This window comes from Phyllostomus discolor, chromosome 4 (genome assembly GCF_004126475.2).
Source record: "Phyllostomus discolor isolate MPI-MPIP mPhyDis1 chromosome 4, mPhyDis1.pri.v3, whole genome shotgun sequence".
Classification (NCBI taxonomy): Eukaryota; Metazoa; Chordata; class Mammalia; order Chiroptera; family Phyllostomidae; genus Phyllostomus; species Phyllostomus discolor.
This window is the reverse complement of record NC_040906.2, coordinates 172425696-172447954: the sequence shown is the minus strand read 5'-3', so window position 1 is coordinate 172447954 and position 22259 is coordinate 172425696. Positions and strand designations below refer to the sequence as shown.

Here is a 22259-nt window from a genome sequence, read left to right as displayed (position 1 = left end):
AAGAATCTCCCTGAGTTTCCCTTTCCATTTCTGCACATTCATATACCTGCAGGATGCTTCTCTGTCCTTATTTGGGTCCTTCTTTCTGACTATTCAGCTCCAACCTACTCCTCTCCATTACCTTAAAGCAGTGGATCACAAAAGGTGGTCCCCAGACCAGCAGCATCACCAGAATCTTGTTAGCAATGCAAATTCTAGAACTATGGGAATGAGTCATCCAGGGAAAGAGGGTGGCGATTCCCTCTGGTGGAGAATGCCTCAAGCCCTTCTCCCAAACAACTTTTATTGGGATGGGTACTTGCAGGGGTATACAGTATGCATGCAAAGCTCATCAATCAATGTCTAAAGGTCATAGTTACAGAAAACAGATATCTATAAATAACAATGGAGGAAACAGAGATTTGCCTCAGGTAAGGGTCTGTTAGATGTGCTGACTCCAGGTGGTTGTTCACTCCTGCTTTTGGACTTAGATATCTGATCCCTGGCAGCAGTTCTATACAAAGCAAAGCAAGCCTCAAGGGGATAATGCATTCTTTATGCCTGACCTCCTATGGGTACCCTCAGTGTTAGTATCTGGTCTTGCCTGCCTCCAGCATTCCTGGCATTCTGGTCGAGACTTACAGGCCTCTTTCAAGGCCTGCCTTGAGTGGGCTACAGTCTCCAATACCACACAAAGTGGTTCCCAACACAGAACCCCATTTATTACCTGCTGAATCAGAAACTCAGGAAGTGGAGGCTAGCAATTGTTTTAACCAGCACTCCAGGTGATTCTGAGGCATGATAGGTTTGGGAACCTAAACTCTGTTGCTGCTCCTGCTTCATCTCTAGTTGACTGTTTCCTGAATTTAGTTTTTCATTATAAAAGCAAGATATTTACCTATATTTTAATCATAGTTAAGTTCCCTGCCCAGTCGAGTCACAATTCAAGTCTCAGATAGCCAGTTCTGCTTCAAGTATACATCTGTCTTAATAAGTGTAGCAGAGCCTTAGGAATATCAGAAATGTCTATGTATGTTCTCATTGTACATCTGTAATCCTACAGTTTTTGTATCATTACCCTCATTTAAAAGACAGGAAAATAGAGGCTCAGCAAATTGGAATGTATTAACCTAGATATAAATAACACAAGCTACATTCAATTAGGGTTTCTCATTTCAAGCCAGGGCACATTCTACCATCTTGTAGCAGCCTGTGACTTTGGCATTAAAACATATAAAATCCTAATTAAGTATGAATATCATGGTTTTAATTGAAAGTTATTAATAATCTGTTCATGAATGGCTTTAAAAAAGGGATCTATTTATCTTTAAATATTTTTAAAAGATTTATTTATTTATTTTTAGAGAGGGGAAAGGAGGGAGAAAAGCATCAAATGTGTGGTTGCCTCTCAAGTGCTCTCCTACTGGGGACCTGGCCCAGAACCCAGGCATGTACCCTGACTGGGAATTGAACCAGCTACCCTTTTGTTCAGAGTTCAGCATTAAATCTGCTGAGCAACACCAGCCAGTGCTACGTATTTATTTCTTTATGTTAAATAATACAGAGTCTCCAAACCCTATCAGGTTCCTATATTTAAGAATGAAGTTTTGGATATTTACTGCCTGAATTAAATTACTTGGTTTTACTTTCCCTCAGAAGAACAAAATAGGCCAGTATAATTTAAATGTTTTACTATCCTCCTGGGACTTGGCTGCTGAGATATAAAGAACATTTGATATCACTAAGAAATGTACAGAATATATATTTACTGAAGTTTGAGTCTAAATAGAGTTATTACTTATAAAAGACAGTACTTAATTCTCATCCTCTTCACCAAGCTCTGACGTCTCTTTGCACATTACAGTTAAGAGTTATGTTAAGATGGGTCTAAAAACTGGTGGGTACGTGGTGGTTTAGGTGGAATTGTAGTCAGCCGTTTTAAGTAATGACCAAAACTTCTCAGAGTTTACTCTTGGGTCAGCTTTGACGGATCATCTTTGTTTAGCTATTAAAAGCATTGATTTCAGAGAACCGATTTTTTTCTTAAGGTATTTTATGAAGACTTTAAAGTAATATTACAAAGAAAAATGTGGTAAAACATTTTAGTTTCAGCAACACACCTTTCCCCTCCCATGAACCAGAAATACTATATGCTGGAATTATTTAGAAATAACTGGAACATAGTAAACAAATACTAAGTCCCAATGTCTCATATCTTTGTCACATTATTAAAATGGTATCTTGGTCCAATTCAATTCTTTCTTTCTCTTACTGCTTCTTTCTTTACAGATCTTTCATCTTTGAACCTCTATACACTTACAGTTTCATAATAGAATTTGACAATTGATTTTATACTGCCTGTGCTATAGTGAATTCAATCTAGGTAAATCTTAGTAAAAAAAAATTATACAAATCACCAAGTTAGCTTTTATTTATTGAAAGCCCATTGGGAAAAATCCTTTACATAGATCTCATTTCATCTTCACCACAGTCCTGTAAATATGTTTTATTATACTCATTTTGTATATGAGGAAATTGTGGCTCAGAGAAGTGACTTGCTCACACTGAATAGCTATTAAGTGGCACAGCTGAGTCTTGTATAGCTAGATCTGTCTGACTCTGATGTATGTACCTTCACCCACTGTTTCAGTCACAGTTCTCCAGGGAAATAGGCCAATAGGAAGAGATTTATTATGAGAAATTGGTTCTTGTGATATGGAGACTGAGAAGTCCTATAATCTGCTGTATGTAAGCTAGAGACCCTAGAAGGCTGGTGACCTAAGGCCTGAGAACAGGGGAGCTGATGGTATAAAAACCAGCCTCAGGGCAGTAGGAGATGACCCAGCTGAAGTACTTAGGTTGGAAGCAAAAGGGGAAAGTTCCTCATTCTATTTTTTTCTATTTTGTTCTATTCAGGCTTTCGAAGGATTGGATGATGCTCATCCACATTTGGGGGGGCCATTCTACTTTCTTGAGTCCAACAATTTAAATGCTAGTTACAACCCCCCCCAAAAAAAGACATACCCAGAAATATTTAATTTGGGCACTCTTTGGCCCAGTCAGAGTGCCACATAAAATTAACTATCACACCCAGCACTCAGAGGTACAAAGTCATTCAGGCCAGAAACCTTGTCTCTGATTTTCTTTATGATCGAGGAAAGAAAGGCTATGTGATTTTATTTATTCATTTATTTTATTTTATTTCATTATTATTTTTTCTGAAACACTATCATGGGGAGCTATCATAATCATATAAGCTTATAAGAGAAAAATTTGTTAACAGTGATAGCCTAAGTGTAATAAAGAATATAATTAATTTTAATAATATGTAGACTGCCAAACATATGTTTAAAACTCATGCCAGTTCTTATAATGAGTGTATAGTTTAAATTTTCCATAAATACTCTCCTCAGAGCAGTTTAAACTTCAAAGCAAACTCCAATCAGATCATCATTTAAAAGACCACTTCCTCCCTCTAGTGACCAAGAACAGGAATACTATATTTATAAGCATTAAAAAAATGCCAACAAAATAAAACCAACCAAGAAATGAAAATGGATTCTCAACGTGTATGTGTACCAAATACAACCTAGGAGAATATTAGATTATAATACAGATATTATCATCCTTGCATTATGTACAAGGAAACTGAGGTTCAGAGAATCACCTTGATCCATTTCCATTGACCTTAGAGGTTCTCAAGGCCCACAGAAAAGGTATTTATTTTGGCTCATGTGCTTTGAGGAAGATTGTAAAACTGTGATTTAACCCCAAAATAAAGCTAGAGTATCTTTGCTGTCTTCAGGCCGCTAGTAAAACATCTAGGTATTTACAAAAATTAGCAGCTTAAATGGCCCTTTTCATTTTTTAATAGAATCATTTCTTCCTGGCCTGTTCTCAAGGAAATTACATTAAATGCAAATCCTGAGAAAGTGAAGCCAACAAGTAAACATTCAGTTATAACGAGGATTAGCAACATATAATATGCATAATTTTAGAAATTAAAATCTCCTGAGATTAAACTTTTGGTAAAGCTTAAAGCCTAAATTTGCAGGCTTACACGTGCCTGAATCACCCCTAAGTAAGGAAAATACAATGTTTTGCTACTTATATTAGTTAAAAGAGGAAATATTGTCCAACTGCTTTGTAGGTGTTGGTCAAAGTACATATACTTTAAAATCTGTAAGGAAAATTAAAATTATCCTTTATTATGTCTTCTTAGGATGGGAGAAATTCCCCTTTCACCTGCTCCTAATTATTTAAATCACACAAAATAAAAAGTAACAGTTCACTTTTCTTAAACTGTTTATGTCAGTTATTTAAAAATAGCCATGAATCTGTACATTAAAGGAAGGCCTGTGAATTGCTGAGTTCACTTCATACACGAGAAGCTCTATGAGCTGACTTAATAGACAATAACTAACCTTTCTTACTTTTTAGGTAAATATTTTAACAGACAATAGCTTAGGTGCCTTGGAAATTAATTCAGAGCCTTAAAAAGCCACATTGACACAATTCTTATATGCTTGAGTTTGGTCTGCATCTATTCATGCAAGCTAAACCGTTTCCAGACTGAGAAAACTAAAAACATTTTGTAACATACACAATAGAATACCCTTGACTGACCAGCTATATCACAAAGGAACAGTTAGATCTCGCGCGATTATTAAGACGCGACCGTCCTGTCGTCACAGGTTGCCATAGCAGCAGCATCCCTGGAGTGGAAAAGAGGGGTGGCGCGAGGGGCGGAGCGCCGCTTCTGCAGAGGATGCGCATCGCTCCCATCCTGCAGGTCTGACTTCTACCAAAATGAACGGCCTGGATGAGGGCTACAACCTTTCTGTCGCTAAAACCTGCGACCTCGAGACTCCCGACCACCCCCCGGGACGTCGGGACCTAAACCAGAGCGAGGCGACTGAGGCGACCCAGGAGATGGCACACACAGGTGAGCGCAACTTGGAGACCGCTGCGGAGGGAGGCGCGTGCCAGGCCCCCTCGGGCTGCGGCCCTGTCCTCCGCATTCGAGTGGCTGGAAGTCGTGGCGATGCGGCAACTACAGCAGGCCAGAAAGACGCTCCGCCTCCCACGGAGGGCCTGGAAACAGCCTCCGACTCCCCGTCGGTGGCATCCGACCATAGCCAGGAAAATGGCTGTCAGCGTAGAGAGCCGAGTGGCCTTGCTGCGGAGAAATCTCAGGAAGCCTGTGGCGCGGAGGGGCTCGGGTCTCAGATGTTGCCTGGGGCGAAAGCCAAGGAGGTCGTGACAAAGAAGTGCGCCACCTCAGCGACGGCGGAAAAGGAGGGAGAAGCAGAGGAGGTGGCGGAGGAAAAGAAGATGGTAGAAAAGGAGAAAAAGGTGGTGGGAGGAGCGAAAGAGGAGACGCGGGCCCAGGCTGCGAAGGGCAGTAACTGCATGGACTCGCTGGAGGCCATAGATCAGGAGCTGTCAAACGTAAATGCCCAGGCAGACAGGGCCTTCCTTCAGCTGGAGCGCAAGTTTGGCCGGATGCGAAGGCTGCATATGCAGCGCAGAAGTTTCATTATCCAGAATATCCCAGGTTTCTGGGTCACTGCCTTTCGGAACCACCCTCAGCTGTCACCGATGATCAGTGGTCAAGATGAAGACATGATGAGGTACATGATCAATTTGGAGGTGGAGGAGCTTAAACACCCCAGGGCAGGCTGCAAATTCAAGTTCATCTTTCAGAGCAATCCCTACTTCCGAAATGAAGGGCTCGTCAAGGAATATGAGCGCAGATCCTCTGGCCGCGTGGTGTCTCTTGCCACTCCAATCCGCTGGCATCGGGGCCAAGACCCCCAGTCTCAAATCCACAGGAACCGAGAAGGAAACACTATCCCCAGTTTCTTCAACTGGTTCTCAGACCACAGCCTCCTAGAATTTGACAGGATTGCTGAGATTATCAAAGCAGAACTGTGGCCCAATCCCTTACAATATTACCTGATGGGTGAAGGGCCTCACAGAGGAATTCGAGACCCAGCAAGGCAGCCAGTGGAGAGCCCGAGGTCCTTCAGGTTCCAGTCTGGCTAACTTCCAACCTGTGAAAAGCTCCTGCACTAGTTTCCTTACCACCTCCTCTTGGATTCTGTGCTTAGCCAATAGCATGAAATCTTCCATCTGCTTTCTCTTCACACTGGATCATTTTGTTGATTCTTCTAAATCTTCAATCAGTTGCAAGATTGTCACTTATGTGTCTATGCTCTTCTTCCTCTGGGCCTTTGTGCTGTCCTGCAAAGTGTTGTGTCCCAAGTGCATGGTTTTTCACTGCTTCTGTGCCAAGCACATGATGCCGTAGATACAGACTAACTTCCTTTGCATGCCTTGAGCCCTGTCTGTGACAATGGTCTTTCCCCAGGTTTTTAAGCGGTTACCTACCACAAAGAAACTTGATGTATATCTTTGCAAATAACTAGATGGGCTTCATACTTAAAGCTGGCTGTGCTCCTGATACCCTATACTCTGTGGCAAGATCTTTGATTTTCACCATTGGAAGATGAAACTGATGTAGATGATGCCAGCCACCAACCCAAACTGAACATTCCAGGCTACCACTAACTGGTTTCTAGCTGCTTTCCTGGGCCTATGCCATCCAGCCTGCTGTTTATCTGCCAGAATAAGCAGGTGTCTGGTGGGTGGCTTCTAGGCCTGAATAAGGTAGCAGATGAGAGATATACAGTGTCATATTGATCTTATGCCTTTGGTCACTGCATTTTGACCAGGTACAGGTGAGTATGGAAGCCTGTGCTGTGGCCTACCCAAACTGGTTTTCAGTCTTTTGACTGAGCCTTGCCTGGGTGCCACTGCTTGCTTCCTCAGGAACTATCTGTGGACTTAAGCACCCAGGCAGCACACAGCCTCTGCCCTTTTCCACAATGTTACCTGTAAACCCAATTGGCTGTCAGGGAGGTCAGGCAGTCATACGCCCCAGGGCCCAAAGCAAGGCTGGCATGGAGATCCTTCCAACAGCCTTTCGCAGTCCTAGCTAATAATTTGCCCTTAATCCAGAAAACTTTGTTAAACATCCCCTTCTTAACCCCTCCTGTAACTGTTCTGAAGGTGACGAAGTTGCCAGGGTGCGGGCACCTAGGAAGATGTATTTCTCTCTCCTGCTCCCTCTCTCTCCTGCCCTCAGAAGCAGTTATAGTTCAGAAACAAACAGAACTGGCAAAGCAGCTTTTTTGTTTAGCTTGGTCTCCCCTGGTCTTCAGAGGGAGAAAGCTACTGTATAGTAGATTGTCCAGACCTCACTGCCGTCTGCTCTCATGCCTCCGCCCCACATTCTTTAGCAAGGTCAGACCTATATGTAAGTTAATTATGGGCAGTGTTCTTTTAGGTCAACTTTGACAACCCCTCCCTTTCCCCCCTATCTAAATTTACCAAAACCTCCTGTGTGTTTTTTGAGCTTTAGTTTGAGAAGCTGGGAGGAGAGACCGAAGGGCTGGCTTCACAGTGATGGGTTCAAGAGAGACTCAGCAGGTTGTGATCTAAAGCGACCAAGTTAGCTCGACTCTACTTCTTTAAAGATGAAAATTCTTGTTTTTTCTCTTTTTTTTTTGGTGGGGGTTGGAGTAGGCCTTGGACCACTTACCATCCCATGGCAGCATAACCCTTGTCTTCTGTACTATTTTATTGTCGCCCTGATGTCCCAACAGCCTCCCTCCTGCCTGGCCCTTGGCTGTCAGTCCGCAGCTTCCCCATTTCATTCTCTGCTTCTGTCCTAACAAAAGAGGGAGCAGGCTGCTGCTTGCATTGTGGCAGATGTCAAGCCTTCCTCCTAGGGGCTAGGGAGATATGTGGCCAGAGTCTGTCTGGATTTTTAGACCAAGTTCTGGTAGGTGGGACAACAGGGCTGCCTTATGGAGGAGTATGGTGGTGCTGATGATATTCACCATTATCCTTTCTTTCTTTTTGGAGGCTTTGCCCTAAGTTCCCCAGGGCTTCTGAAGTCTGGACACAGAGCATAGGGGAGGGTGCTCTGGGCTGGAGAAACTGAAACCTGGAAAGGAATGGCTTGGAAAGGCCCTGGCGGGGGGGAAACTGGAACCCTGCAGGGTTGTGGGTGGGGGGGAGGAGGGGTGTGCCCAGGACGTTTCCCAGGGGAAGTGGGAGAATCTGGTCGATGTTTTAAGAGGACACTTGGAAGAGGGGTTTTCCCCCAATTTTTCCTATATCTTTTAATTCACCACATTTTTATATCAAACATGCAGGTCTAGATGTTTTTTATTTTAGGAGTGACCTTTTATATCTGGAAGATTGATGGTACACGCTTACTTCATTATGAGTAAAATCCTATTCATTCCTTTCTCCATTTTTGCTTGCTGGCAAAATTTACATTTACAGGCCTGCTTTTGCTTGTAATTGAGAATGTGTGTAAAAATATCAAACTTGTTTCCTGTGCAGTATGAAGACTTCTGTGAATATTAATATATCAGCTTGTTCTGGTTTCTTTTCATATATAGCTCTATCCTTAGAAATATAATTTGAACAATGTAATCTGTGAAGAGCCTGAAATTTTGCAGATGTTGCTGTCTTGTGGAAGTAATCTCAAGAAAAACATAATTGTCTTATATTTCTTGCCCTAGAAGTAATGTGGTACTTGAGACTTTGTTCCTACTCAGTGTAAGTATCTGTAGAATTGCTGTCACACTAAACAAGGACCTTTAGTACTTTTGTCTTCTATGTGCTTGAAGGAAAAATAAAATCTGCCACTCTGATGTAGTTCTTGTTTTCACCAAAATAAAAATTAATAAAATTCTGTCTATGTTGTCTAGGTTATTATAAGCTTGAGAAATTATTAAAATTATCAAATGGTCACAGTAAGCATCATCCTGAAGGTTAAAAGAGATAACAGCAAGCAAACATAGTAAGATTTTTTTTTTTTGCCATGGAAAATGGCAAAATAGGCCCACTGCAGCTGCATACTCATGAACGTTTTTTCTTTACAACCAGTGGAGTTTTTGGTGGAAATTAAAGCGCCCCATGTTGATCTGTCACTCCTTGTTTTCTGTGTCACATCCTTGTTCACTATATTTGTGTTAACCCATCCCCTTCCCCTGCTCTGGTCTCATTCTTTTCTTAATGAGCTTAAAATAGACCTTTGGAAGAATTAACCATTGTGTACTCTTTAAGTGCTACCTAAATTCTTTTCCTATAACATTGGGTACTTTACAGGGGAGAAAAAAAGTGACAAATATAATGGCTAGAGACAGGTAATTTCAGGCATCACAACTTCAGCTGCGAGGACTGTTTTGCTATCCGGCAGCTACGACATGAAGGTGTGGGAGGTGACTACTTCTGCTCTCTGGTAGAGAGGGCTGTGGATGCTGCAAGACCTGAACATCACCAAGTGTTAGCCATCTAAAAAAATGCTGACAAATGGTCCAAAGTTACTGATGTGAGTTAGAGAAAAATCTACGGTTAAACTGACTTGCTGACTCTTGGGGCAAGTCTTTCTTGCAAGTTCTAATTGCTGAAGTGTAATTTTTCTAGGCTGGAGAACTTTAAGTATTAAAGAACTAAATTTTGTTTTGCAAAATTAATCCTAAATTAATTTTAGGATTTAAAATTAATTTAGGATATTTAGGATATCCTAAATTAATAAATATTTAGTAAATATTTAATTAATAAATATTTATAAATTAATAAATATTTAGGATATTTAATCCTAAATAATCCATCTTAATCCTAAATTCCCCTTACAGGGCTCATTTTACTTTTTCAATGCAGTGATGGATCGCTGCATTGTCCACACCTGTTTCAGGCAGTCTCTCCCTTATCCTGTTCTGGATATAATAAAAAAGTGTAATTTTGTTGTCCTTGGTTTATTATCTCAGCTTCAGTCTAACCATTAATATTTATTTTTATGTTAGGCAGGCATCATTTGTTTGTCGGAGATTAACATGGTTTCTGTTCTGTGTAGTCTGATAATAGAATCAATTAGGCATTCTCTAGGCAATTAGGCATTCCCTAGACTGTACTTACTAACCAATTGGTTTACTCCTATAGCCCTGTTTTATTTCCTTGCATTGCACCTTTTTGTTTTTCTTCCTCAATTTTATACACAATTTTATTCTTTATGCAGACCTCCAGAACAGCTGAGAGCTTCTCTCATCCTCCCATCCTAAAGAAGAGCCTATTATTTTGGTCTGCGCAGGCCATACTGCCCTGTGAGAAGTAGTGGCATCTTCATGGTTTCCCTGGTCCTGACATAACAATCTTGCCATTTCTAGGCATTCAGCTCAGACACCAACAGGCCAGACCACCCGCAAAAGGCTTCTTTGACCTTCCTTACTCAGCTGTCCCTCCCCATTACTCTTGCAGCTGCTTCTGCTTTATCTCCAGTTGAATTGTTTCCTTAAATCGGTTTTCATTATTAAAAACAAACCCAAATGACCTGTATTCCAAATTATTCCATTCCCTGCCCCATGGAATCACAATCTGAGCCTGGGATGTCTGAACACATTCCCTGGCTTGACAACCTCAAGATGTATCAGGCATTTCCATGTCTGTTCTCACGTTAACTTCATAATCCTGACATAAGTTTTACTATTTCCATTTAAGTAGTGAAAACAGAGGTTCAGAAAGTTGAAGTAAATTGCCCAAGTCACACAGACCTAAGTTTCCTGATTTCAGGCTATCTTTGATATCACAGAACTACTAAAAATGGCATAAAAACAAAACCCGATTGATGTGCATACGCATGTGCAATGGGTTCTTAACCCATTCATGAATGGTTTCTGAAAGGTATTTTTTATCACTTTAATTAAGAGGGGATTCCACATCACAGATTAAAACACTCCTGTATGGGAGTGCATATTGACATATGTAATCTTGATGGTTGCTGCATAAAGGAGTGAGATGAGCAGTTTGTTCCTTTCATCAATGGAAGTATTGGGTTGGCCAAAAAGTCCTTATGTTTTTTTCTGTGAAATAAAAGACATTTTTCATTCTGACCAATAACAACGTTGGTTTGCATATTTTGAGTATGCCAGCTATCTCCTACATGGTATAATGTGGATTGTTTTCATTTAATGTCATGATTTGATCACTATCAACTTCAACTGGCCTCCCCAGCTGCAGAGCATTGTCCAGCAAGAAATCTCTAGCGCACAACTCTGTAAACCACTTTTGACACATCTGATCCGTCACGGCACCTTCTCCACACACTGCACAACTCTTTTGGGGGGTTTCAGTTGCATTTTTACCTTTTGAAATAGTAAACCACAATAAGCTGAAAATAATGTGTATTTCCTTCCATCTTCAGTATTAACATAGCTACACAAAAATTTACCAATTTTGACAAGTTTTTTAAAAAATGCACGCTGATATGACAGCTGTCACAATACAATCTAACAAGACTGTTTCAAATGAAGTTAAAGATAGCTAGGTAGTACTAGAGCCATCTTATGGGTAAAAAACAAATAAATTTTTGGCTAACCCCATAAATGCACCAAAAGGAGTGCATTAAACTTTGTTAAACTTTATTAAGCTATGATCTTTACCAAGAAAGTACCAAGACCAAAGAACCAAGAAAGTTTTGTTTTGTTTTCTTTAGTTTTTTAAATGAGTCTGAGAACAGGCGCCTGGTATAAGAACCTGACTGTCAAGCATTCTGTGCTGTTGGAATTCTTTTAAGTAATGACCCAAATTCTCTACAGGCCTAGATAGCTCATCTTCCACTAAGTTTATCTGGACTAGTTTTTATTTTTCCTTCTCCATTTTGGTTTCCTCAGCATGAGAGAGGGAAATTTGCTAAGTACTCAAGGTGAACATTTGAACCTGACTATGAAGAAAGAGTAGACCTGCTTATTGATGCCTTTAGTGTATATCTCTTCTGAGAAGAGCAGACTTCATTATATGCTGCAGGAATCCTGTGATTGCTGGTTCTCTATTTCACTCTTCCAGGTGAGTTCTATGTTATAGATATGTTTTAATATATTTTATAAAATTGTGACTTTAGAACAGAGTCTGTGTCTTCATTTCTCATCTCTTATGTGTTCTAGCATGGTGTGATTATGAAGTTGAAGTGTGGTTTTAGATTAAGAATTTTCCCCAGTCTGGAACCAATGTTGGACAACTTTACCAGTCAACTAAGAGCATGCTTTTTGGTGTCAAACTTGGGCTCATGTACAGGCTCTGTTTCTTAGTAACCATACAACCTGGAGGGATCATAGGTGGTTGCTGTAGGGAGTAAATAAGGCACACCAAGTAGCCTGGCAGGGAGTCGGCACTCATTACTATTATATTTTTACCATATTTATGAGGACAATTCTAGAGACCATCAAGAATTTGCCTTTTTGAATTCATACTATGTGGACTGGACCATGCCCAAGGGTTTTTAAGGGCAGCAACTGTTCCATGCTAGGTGTGTTTTCTCTCAAACACACCCCAGTCTTGCACTAATCTGGAAGCCATCTCTATGACAACCTTGTTATCAAGAGCCCAAGAAGAGGTAAGCCATGCTACTGCAACATCACATTAAAAAAAACACAGTTATTCATTTCAGTTATATCCAAGGATACAGTTTGACATTCCACTTCATGCTGGTCTGTTATATAAAATAATCACATAGATTATTTTTTTTGCATTCAAACAAGTTCACTAAAAGTATGTGTATAAATATACACATTACATATGCTTCAAGTATGTATATAACGTTATTGTGGGATGTGAACTGGGATGGAAGTAATACTTAATTTCAATTTAGAGTTTAACAAACTCAGTACTTGAATTTTATGTGGTAATTCTAGGTTCACTGAAGTCTTTTCTGCCTTGATATTCTAAACACCAAATTCTGACAAATTATTTGACAGCAGTGCCATTCGGGTCTTTCCTCTGCAGGTGAGATCAACAGCGGCCAGCAGAATCTCAGCACCTTCGACAATTGTGTTTAGGTATCTTTTAAAAGGATGATGAGTGTTTGCCTGTATACTAAGGTGAAACTTAAGTCTTCTGCCTACTTGCACAATTTTCCTGCTTTGCTACTCATGACTTTATTTAGAATATATAGCTTTCTTCTCTAAGATTCTCTTTTAAATTTTTATATTGCCATTTTTGGATGATTTTAAATCTTCATGTCCAATTAGAAACACTGGCATTTTCAGAAGTGAAATAAACATTTTAATTACAGCATTCATTATTATCACTGACTGTCCCTTAGAAAGGTGGAAGCGAACTTGGAAATAAATTCTAACCTCCTCTTTTCACAAGGTGGGAAAAACAGAGGTCAAATTAGGTGGTTAAATTATTCCGATTCTTTAGGTAGATACTAGTAAAAGTAGGATTAGAACTTCTTGAGTGAATTTTTTTTTCCACTCCATAGTGGTCTGAATTAATTTTTGGGGGTTCTCATTTTTCATATTAACTATAGTAGTTTATATGCATTTAAAGATGTATGGTTCTTTGCCATTTACAAAATAAACACGTGTAAGGAAAAATAGCTTTATTTTTGAAAGAAACCAAGTGTGCACTGCAAGTATACAGGAGACAGCATCTGTCACTTAGCCCTAAGCTTGATTTGTGTGCTCGTCATCATATTCCACTGAGATCTGGAAATCCATTCCAAACACATTATTATATTCTTATTAGACATCAAAGAAAGTTACTGACTTTGAGAAAATAATTTCAGTAACTGTTTACCTACCCTGAGATACTCATCCCCACCATAGATTTGGGACTATTTTTGAGCATTTAACATTTTTAACAAAATATTTATCTTTTCTTTGTAGGTATCAATATGCTAAATTCTCTGTTACAGTCCAACTAAAACAATGATGGTGATCAGTGTGTTTTCTGTCATTGTTCATGACGAACGGTGAAATTACAACATAAAGAGGAGCCAGGATTTATATTGTAAACATTACCTGCCTCCCCATGTCCTGCAATGAACAACCATTAATACGACTGCACAGCACACAGAACACAATAATCCCAGACGGTCGTTACAACGATGAACTCTTCTAAAGCAGTTTTACTCAATTTTTTTCATCACTGCCTGCCTCACCCAAGGAGAAAAATTTCACTCAAATTTAATGAATAAATTGAGCTTTACATTATATTTCTCCTTAATGAGAAGTAGTAATACTATGGAATAAGACTTTTTGGGTAATGTTGAACTTTGGAGGGCTGGAATCCATTGGGCTGTCTCTTATTTTTTTTTCACCTTAAGAACCTTTCTTTTCCGTTTTGAGAATACATGCTTTAAAATGAATGGAAATAAATGAAACAGACTTTACCATTATTGGGGGGAACCCTAACAGGCAACGTTGGAGGCTGAAATAGCAGGCTTCTGGTGTCATCTCTGTCCCACACTGGCTGTGTGGCATCAGAAGAGATCACGTCTCCATTCCTTGCTTTGGAAAACAAGAGAACAGCATAAAACCTGATACCCTGGAAAAGTCATTCACTCTCACCGGACTCAGTGTCCTTGGGTATAAAAGGGGTCAGTACCCCTCTCTGTCCCCAGACCCAATGACCCAGTCTCTGGTGGTTATGGTCAAGCCAGTGGCTCTCAAACTTTAGTGTGAATCACATGATTATTAAACACAGGTTTCCAGAGTTTCCAATTCTGTGTAGGTCTTGGGTGTAGCCTGCAAATTTGTATTTCTATCAAATTCTCACATGATGCTATGATAGTGGGTTGGGACCACACTTTGAGGGCCACTGGCCTAGGCTTAGGTGTAAATATGTGTGTGTATGTGTGTGTCTCAGGGTGAATTCTAATCTCAGAGCTACTGGTATACAAAATAGTGGTAAGGTTCTTTTCAGTTCTAAGATACTGAGATCTTGATATAATCAGAGTTATTGGGCATCTAGAGAAAGAGGACCTGTGGAAAAAAAAACAATTTCTTCATCAATTTTCATTAAGAATTTGTTCCTATAAAGCACATTACAGTATTTTTTTTAAATTAACATTTTCACAGTACATTTGCTGCATATATGGTTCTTCACTTCCTTTTTCAGTAGAGATCAAGTTATCTGGTTGTCGGTGATTCACCGTTTGCTAAGACCAGTGGAGGACCTGGGTAGTAGCCAGCTGTTTTTGAATTGCTTGAGGAGAACCTTGTGAATTTATAGTCCAGGGGTAATTCTGGAAAACAAAACAAAACACAACAAATTGACCACTGTGCCATTCAGATTTCACCTCTGCTGATGAGATCGACAGTGGCCCTTTCCTTCACGTTATGAGGCTGATTTCTTTAAAAGGAAAATCATTGGTGAAAGGAAGACGTATTTAGGTTATCTTTCTTTAATGTTATATATGTAAGCATGGAACAAAATGAAAAAAAAATAAACCATTTGTTTGAAACCAATGAGAATGAGATATTTGAATAAGTAGGATGTACTGACATACACTGGATTGGTATACTGTCATAGAAGAAAGACCTTTTGCAAGGTCATACATATGATAGGGTCATTGTCATCATCACCATCATGACCATCATCATCATCATCAGATAAATATCTTGCTTTTTCATTCATATCTCTCCTGTGAGGCAGGAAATGCAGTCTGGTGTTGCCATCCCCAGTTTAAGAAAGAAAAATCTAAAAATGTTCAGACTTTCACTTCTAAACTGGAGCTGAGACAACCAGAAAAGCTGGATGAGATGTAAACATCAGAGTGAAGTCACCAGAGAGCTGAAGAGACAACCAAGACCTGAGAACACAGGATTCCTGGGAAGGGGGAGCAAGCAGAAATGTGAGCCTATCCTGCCACAGCTTTTCCCCTTAGGCACTGAATTCTGTCTGGGGGTAGGGACAGTTACTAGTACAGAAAAACCAGTAGAGCATTTGTCATCTTTAAGGGCTGCAGAGAAAAACTGAGGGAGTTTTAAGGAGGGGCTGAAGAAACAGACTCAGCTGGTTTTGTCCTCCAGCCCTTCCCCCAATTCTACGGGGACCTTCTGGAAGCTACGAAGCAAGCAGAAGCACACCTCTGTAAAGCGGGGTGGGGTTTCAGCAGTTTCTTGGTGCTGAGAAACAGGGAGGATTTAACTTCTGAGAGAGGAAGGGGGCCCAGGTGAGTATCTCAGATTTTCAGTCAATATATTTCTGAAAACAGAATTTATTATTATGAAGTGATTATCTTTCATGTTAATGGATTTATTTTTCCTTAATGTCTATTTTGTTTCGCATCAGTACAGCGAGCTCTGACTTCTTTTGATTGGTGTTACTGTGGTATCTCTTTCCATCCTTTGACATTCAAACTTTCAGGGTCCTTGTGTTCCAAAGATGTCTCTTATCAACAAACCATAGTCAGGTTTTATTTCACTCGGGATTTTAATTGGAGTATTTAGCCACCTACATAGAATGTAATTACTCAAGTTAAATCTATCATTTTACTGAATGTTCTCCATTTGTCTTGCTTATTCTTTAAAAAAATATTTTATTTATTTTAAGAGAGAGGGGAAGGGAGGGAGAAAGAGAGGAAGAGAAACATTGATCAGATACCTCTTGCATGCCCCCAGTGGGTGGGTGGGGGCCTGGCCTGTAGCCCAGGCATGTGCCTTGACTGGGAATTGAACCAGGGACCTTTTGGTCAGCGAAACAATGCCCAACCCACTGAGCCACACCAATAAAGGCACTCTTGCTTATTTTTAATATTCTTTTTTCTCCCTTCCTTTTTTTAATTTTAAAGTTATTTTACATAATTAGTGCAGGATGTGTAGTATTATAAGTCTTTTGATCACAACACGTATTTTTCACTTACCACTATCATATCTTATCCTTTATCATATAATACAAAGATTTAAATACTTGAACTCCAGCTGCCTCCCTTTGGGATTTATATGCCATTATTGTCATGTTTTTAAATTCTCCATTTAAATTCCATAGGACTTAACTGTTTTATTGTTTTCAACAGGAAACATTCATTTTAATTTTTTTATGTGTCTGTCCTCTGTTGCTGTACATTCCTTCTCACACGTCCAATTTCCCAACAAGGACCATTCTTTTGCTTAACAATACCCTTTACTGTTTACTTTAGTCTAGGTCTTCCGGAGATACATTTCCTCCATGTTAGCCAGTCTGAAAATCTTTTGACCTTTTTTCTGGTGTACTAATTCACTTTTCAACTGTGTCTAATCTGATGTTAAACCCGTCCATTAAGTTCTTAATATTTCAATTTTAAAATTTCCATTCTTTTTATAACTTTATGTCTCTACCAAATCTCTCATTTCTGTACTTGACCATAGTAAATTTGGTTATTTCTGTTAGCCTCATATTCTTGTGTGCCTGGCTATTTTTCATTATATCCTGAAGCTTATATTGTTTTTAGAAGTAACTTGAGTTCTAGAATGTTATATTCCTCAAGAGAATATTCATCGGTTTCTACAAGGTACCTTGGGGCATAACCTATCTAGACTCTTCTGAATCCCATTTTAGGGATTCATCTGATTTAAAGCTGAGCTTCAGTCCTATTTCTAATTCATCCTTACTCTGAGCTAAACTCCTTCGGGGTCTCCACACAGACTGAGAGACCCCCCACTGGCAGGCTCAACCCTCTGCCTTCCATCCCTGTAGGCTCAGGAAGCTACTAAAAGGCCCCCTCCCATTCTTTGTGTTCTCTGTTGACTCAGAAATAGGGGGTGAGCAGCCCCCACCCTCGGCCCCCTTACTTGGCCTTCTGAGCTTAGCCTCTCATCCTGGTAATTTTTCCCTCCTTTATCCTAAGATGCCAAACAGATTTAAAAAAAAAGTGTCCAGCGTTTGTCGTTGGCTCCAGGAGACCGGTGGGCCCTAATTACCTAGAATGCCATATCTAGATGTTTCCCAGAAAAACGAATGTCATGGAAAGATTTCTCTTTTTTTAAAAGCAAGAATTCAGTAATTAAGGTCATTATTGTCCAGTAACAGGTAAAGACTTATAGGTATTTTCCCCTTTACCTGCTATTGCTTCAATACTTGGAATTGCAATAGTGCTGTAAGTACTGATTCTCTTGCAGGACCATGTATAGACAGATGGGTCTTCTGTATTTTCCAGTCCCGAAATGGAGTCAATAAAAAAAGAGCCCCATTTATTAGATAATGAATACAGAGGCTTTGCCTTCTGTCCCTGAAAGAGAACAGAACAATGAAAACTGTGATTAATGTCCAATCTCATTAGAAATTTTTCTCCCACCAAGTAAATCAAAACAAAAAATCTGAAGGAATTTCAGTTGTTTTTCTTAACCAAACTATATACCATACAAAAAGTAAAGGCTCAGACTTCCTTTAAAGTGTCCTCCCCTGGCTTTGTGGGGAACTCCTTCGCATCCCTGGAATCGGGCCCAGATGCCGTCCAGCATGTTTTCCTTGACCTCCGCACTCAGGTCGGGTGAGGTCCCTCCTCCACCTTCCTACACCCTGAGTTTATGCCTATTGTCTCACAGCTATCATACTGTACTTTCCACGCTTCACAGCTGAATAACTACACAAGGCTAAGAAACTTTCTTATGTATTAATGCATCTCTACGGATTAGTGCCTAGGACAGAGCAGACAATAGAAACTGCAGACTAAATTAAAGACCCATTCAAAAAGTACTTCAGTATTTTATAAATATGGCATACAATTAAGAATTGAAAAAAAAATCCTATCCCATCCACATAAACTGGATTATAAAGATCTATGTCATTCGTTTGTGATGCAAATGTCATTTTGGGGCTCACAGAATCCCAAATGTGCCTCTAGATTCACAATTCTTTGTCCTAGAACTCACTTTGTGAAGCAAGATGAGAATATACGTTTGCAGGTGATGGTGTTTGACAAGCATTCAGTAAGAACCTATATGGATTCACCAAAGACATTTAAGAGCAGAATTAGAATGTGAATATCCAAACTCATGTGTATACATTTAAGGTGTATTTCAATATAATTTCTCAATGTCTGAGCAGCAATTCATAGCGTAAATTTTATTTAGTTAATTATCTTTTCCAAAATAATAAGTCTAAGAAGAAGTGACACACATCACACATGTAGAAAATGGCCTGCAAACAAGTGATGGAATCTGGGCTCCTCCCTGTTCCTATGAAGAGAGGAAAACAGAGCTAGCTACCCTTTCTGTTCAATGTAATATCAGTGTAACATGGTCTACATAGTTGTGTTCTTCCAGAATTCGTAGGTTGAAAGCTTAACCTCCAAGGTGTTATTAGGAGGCAGGGAGTCCTTGGGTCATGAGGGTGGAGCCCTCATGAATGGGGTCAGTGCCCTTACAGAACGGACTCCAGGAGCTAGTTTTCCCCTTTGGGTGTGTGAGGACATGAGGGTTCAGTGAGAAGAGGGTGGTCCCTGAGGAAGCAGGTCCTCACCAGGCACTGAACTGACCAGCCCCATGATCAGGGACTTCCAGATTTCAGAACAGTGAGAAATAAATGGTTGTTATTTATCAGCCAGCCAGTATATGGTATTATAGCAGCCCAAACAGACTAATAGATGTAATCTCTTCATCCTGATGTTGGGGTTTTTGATTACTCTTTTTCTCAGGTATATCATTAATCAAAAGAAATCACGCTGTTTTTTTAATCCTCACTCGAGGACTTGCTTATTGATTTTAGAGAGGGGAAGAGAGGGAGAGAAACATGCATATCAGAGAAAGAGATCAACTGGTTGCCTTTCCTATGTTCCCTGAGTGGGGACCGAGCCCACAACCTGAGCTGGTGCCCTGATCGAGAATTGAACCCCTGACTTTTCGGTTTATGAGATAATGTTCCAATCAACTGAGCCATACCGGCCAGGGCTGATGCCATTTTCTGAACATCAGCAAGAAGCACTCCTATTTTTGTTCAGGACTTTACCGAGTTCCTGTCTTCTCTTCTCTCTCTCTAGTCTCTCCCTGCAGACATTCCTCTGTGTCCCAATCTTCCTAAGAATGTGGTACACACCAACTGAAAATGTACCTGTCCTTCAATGTTTACTTCACATTCTACATTTTTTATAAAGATTTTATTTATTTATTTTTAGAGAGGAAAGGGAGGGAGATAGAGAGAGAGAGAGAAACATCAATGTGTGGTTGCTGGGGGTTATAGCCTGCAACCTAGGCATGTACCCTGGCTGGGAATCGAACCTGCGACACTTTGGTTCGCAGCCCACACTCAATCCACTGAGTTATGCCAGCCAGAGCTACATTCTACATTTTTTATGAAATTTTCCCTAATTCCCCTCAATGAAGTATCCACTGTGCCCTGTTTAAAAGTTATTTTTTAATAACTTGCATCCTCTCTAGGCAGTTACGCTTTATTTGTGTATACGAGTTCCCACCTCCTTTATCCTCAGGCCATAATGCGTTCTGTAAAAATGAAGTGTGTAGGACCTAACAATAAGTCCCTGATAAACTTAGCAGTCAGTCTTGCACAAATTAAAAACTCAGCATGCACACATGTCCAACAAGAGAACAGGGTTCGAGTGGCTATCTCCTCAGTGAGTGGCCTGAGATAGCTCTGCCAATCCAATAAGCTCTTACTTACGTCAGCCACTTAGGATAAACATTTTGTGTGTTCTGAAATACGTGGAGTTCAACAGGAAGAAACATTATTTCTTTCAATTTTATCTTGGGAACTAAAATTTTCAAGCTGTTGACTCACCGTTTCCAGTCTAGAAGCCAATGATGATTCTTTGTTTATGGTGTGCTCATGACTAATTCACAAAAAAAGGGGGTCTGGTGCAGGGAGGGGGCTACTGTGGGCACCCCACAGGAGGTATGTTCCCACTGATCACTCATTTTCTCATCACTGCACCTCCCTTCTCAATCATTTGAAGAAACCAAATCTCTCTGTAGTGAAAGCCTTTCCCAAAATCACTCAGGTTTGCTGGAAGTTGTTTGAAAGCCCTTTCTTAACTCCAGTAGTCCAAAGAGCTTCCCATGTCACGTTGAAGACTGATGGCTACTCACTGGAAACCTTGTAGCAACCTGACTCCCTTATTCTAACATTTTGTTGGACCTCGTTATAGTTATTTTTTTCTTTTAATAATACATTCTATTTTAGAACAGCTTTAGGTGGACAGATAAATAGAGCAAAAAGTACATAAAATTCTTATATGTTCCCCTCCTGTCCCACATCCTCCTCTGCCTTTTCCATTATTAATATCTTGCATTAACTGTTGTACATTTGTTACAACTGGTTAACCAATACTGACACATTATTACTGACAAAAATCCATAGTTTACGTCTGAGTTCACACTTTGGGTTGTGTAGCTCTATGGGTTTTTACAAATGCCTAATGGCACATGTCCCCCATTACAGGACCACGCAGAGTAGTTTTACCACACAAAAGTCCTGTGCTCCATGTACTCACTCCCCTCCTTTCAAACCCCTGACACTCACTGCTCTTCTTACTCTTGGGGGATATTTTTCCTCTTTCCAGGCTCTTATCTGGTTGGAATCAGACAGGATGTAGCCTTTTCAGATTAGCTTCTTTCCCTCAGTAATATGCACTTAGGTTCTTCTATGTCTTTTGGTGGCTTGATAGCTTATTTTTTTATTGGCATTTTTTCATGTGATATTGTTCTTTGGGCTTGAGGTTTTCCTTCTTTATAATTGCTCCACTGGGATGAATTCAGAAGTATCCATTTTACTTTTTGATCTTTTCTACTTAATATTATTTTCCCTTTCTAGATTCATGATACCTTTTACTTTTCTTTACCTCATGTCTTCACCTAAGTTCATTCGGGAGGCTCAGGAGTTAAGTCTAAGGGAGCTACCGATCTGGTTAAGTTAGACCCATCAGGAGAGCACAAGAGCGTTTTTGTAGCCAAGGAGAAGAGAAAGGGTGTAACTATAGTGAGTTAGGATCCAGCAGCCTCAGCACCAATCAAAACCATCCACGCTGCCACAGCGCTGGATGGAAGCAGAGGGCAGGGAAGACAGACCTGTGTTATCCTGGCATCATTTAAAAATTATCAACAAGATCAACTATAGAGCAGGGACAGCAAGACCGCAATAACTGCTAACAGATTTCATCTCTGGGCACAAACAAGCCCTTTGTAAGCTAAGAGGAGAAAGCGCTAAAAGGAACCCTTACCTCATATTTCCCCTTCTTCTCTAGCGGCTCCGATTCCTCAGGTTTCCAGTCCCTGTCACCTCTGAGCTCCTCCAGGATGAGGACCGTCTCCCAGTTACTATAGTGACGGGCTGGGAAAATATCTGAGTGCATGCTGTCCCCAAAGTAAACAACCTGTGGGTCAGACAGACAGTTCTGTTTGAGGCATTAGAATCGTGAAAGAGTGGTGGTTATTTCACGGAAGACAAAACAATTCTTCTAAAAGTTGTATAAGCATCTTAAACTCCCT

At 40.2% G+C, this 22259-nt stretch overlaps 2 protein-coding genes across 4 annotated transcripts in view; one reads left to right on the top strand and one right to left on the bottom strand.

Annotated features, from left to right (window-relative positions):
- The first annotated feature begins 4690 nt into the window (after positions 1-4690).
- Positions 4691-8756, top strand: TSPYL4 (TSPY like 4). Its single transcript, XM_028510016.2, has one exon. It carries the CDS (start codon positions 4789-4791, stop codon positions 6025-6027), a length of 1239 nt encoding a protein of 412 aa, XP_028365817.1. The 5' UTR covers positions 4691-4788; the 3' UTR covers positions 6028-8756.
- A 3932-nt stretch (positions 8757-12688) lies between these two features.
- The window catches only part of NT5DC1 (5'-nucleotidase domain containing 1), a 118386-nt gene continuing 108815 nt past the window's right edge, over positions 12689-22259 (bottom strand). For 2 of the 3 annotated variants that reach the window (XM_036024601.1, XM_028509595.2), the window contains exons 10-12: positions 21992-22144; positions 17881-18049; positions 12689-15085 (exon numbers count right to left, since the gene is read on the bottom strand). In XM_036024601.1, coding sequence (XP_035880494.1) covers positions 14970-15085; positions 17881-18049; positions 21992-22144 — 438 coding nt within the window. In that variant the 3' untranslated portion in view covers positions 12689-14969. Of the gene's footprint in view, positions 15086-15228; positions 15969-17880; positions 18050-21991; positions 22145-22259 lie in introns of those variants that run through there. The other variant, XM_036024603.1, reaches the window with a different exon arrangement.

Bases quoted from the DNA above. Each gene is read 5' to 3' on its own strand.
- TSPYL4 (XM_028510016.2), top strand. From the start codon at position 4,789: ATGAACGGCCTGGATGAGGGCTACAACCTTTCTGTCGCTAAAACCTGC.